The 1,308-nt window shown below is 34.3% G+C and overlaps 1 protein-coding gene across 1 annotated transcript in view; it reads right to left on the bottom strand.

Moving 5' to 3' along the window:
• Window positions 1–94: 94 nt before the first annotated feature.
• The window catches only part of LOC119581974 (actin-related protein 2/3 complex subunit 5-C-like), a 6,071-nt gene continuing 4,857 nt past the window's right edge, over window positions 95–1,308 (bottom strand). The window contains exons 2-4 of the mRNA XM_037930160.1: window positions 1,059–1,210; window positions 633–736; window positions 95–470 (exon numbers count right to left, since the gene is read on the bottom strand). Coding sequence (XP_037786088.1) covers window positions 258–470; window positions 633–736; window positions 1,059–1,203 — 462 coding nt within the window. The 5' untranslated portion in view covers window positions 1,204–1,210 and the 3' untranslated portion in view covers window positions 95–257. The remainder of the gene's footprint in view (window positions 471–632; window positions 737–1,058; window positions 1,211–1,308) is intronic.

The raw sequence follows: 1,308 nt of genomic DNA on the forward strand, positions 1-1,308 counted from the left end.
TTTGGTTGCAAATGTTCCCATAATGACATGCCTGGCATCAGAAATATATGATTTACTTTCTATAAATACTTATTTGCATCCTGAAAAAGATTTATTTTATGAATTTCAATTAACGGAAAACAATGAATCTGTTTGCTATGACATAATCAAAGAAAAATCATTATATTAAAAAGAAAACTGTAGGATTCTGATATTTCTTAGTCTGCTACATATTCATTAGTGCCTTACCACCCTAGAAACAAGACATTATTTCAAGTTCAGACCCTTTTCCTGTCTGTGAGGACACGTACAATACAACCTACACCTCCAACATTATACACTTTCTCGTGCCAAATAAGAAGAATGGCAGAGGACCCCTCTGATGGCCTCTCAAAACCTCTGTAAATGTACTTCATTAGGACATCCAAATGGGTTTGGTCTAGAACTCCAATTATCTGGTCCATCTGTGACTTGTTGACAGACAATAGTACCTGAAAAATTAGATCAATTTTAGTAATATATACATCAATGTGAATGCAAAGTTTCTCAAGAAGCAAAATGCCCTAAAATACGTCTCAGATTATTTCATAAACAATATGTAAACCATTTCATGTTATTTGTATCAAGTTTTTTGTGCCAATCTTGGGACTTACCTTTAACACTAGGTTTAGAGCCATGTCCTTTACTTGTTCATTTTTCCCCTTAGATGCTACTGGTGCATTTGTTAGCAGGAGTTTCAGAGCATCAGCATGATTGCCTGCAGAAAATGGAAAAGAAGTACAACATTATATATAAATCACTTTGTCACAATGTTTGTATTAGTTAGATAAAAAATAAAGTTCTACTCTAAAATTCTGTAACACACCAAAACATTACCTTATAAGAGTGTAAAGATGAGCTGAAGGACATCTCCCCAGCACTACTTATTTATCCCTATGCACAACAAAAACTGAGAAACAAGGCAATGTTCATAACATGAATAGGTTATTCTATCAAAACTTATCTATTTGCATCCTATGACCAACACTATAGGAGTGGTATAAATGCCAATATTTCAGGAAGAGGGGAAGTAACATTACCTGAGTTTATATGTGAAACAATTGTGGCTTCATCAATCCCAATAGGTGGACTCTGGGGCTCGCCATCATCTTCTTTGTAATTATCTTCATTGTACTGGTCAACATCAAGGTTTCGGAATTCGGAGCTTAACGTATTCTTGGCCATGGTGTATCTGGAGAAGTTAATATAGTGTATTTACTGCTAATAATTACGTTAATAAAATACTCCCTTATCTGAATATGTGTTTTCCTAAACAGTATACATACATAC

The sequence above is a fragment of the Penaeus monodon genome, chromosome 15 (genome assembly GCF_015228065.2).
Source record: "Penaeus monodon isolate SGIC_2016 chromosome 15, NSTDA_Pmon_1, whole genome shotgun sequence".
NCBI lineage: Eukaryota > Metazoa > Arthropoda > Malacostraca > Decapoda > Penaeidae > Penaeus > Penaeus monodon.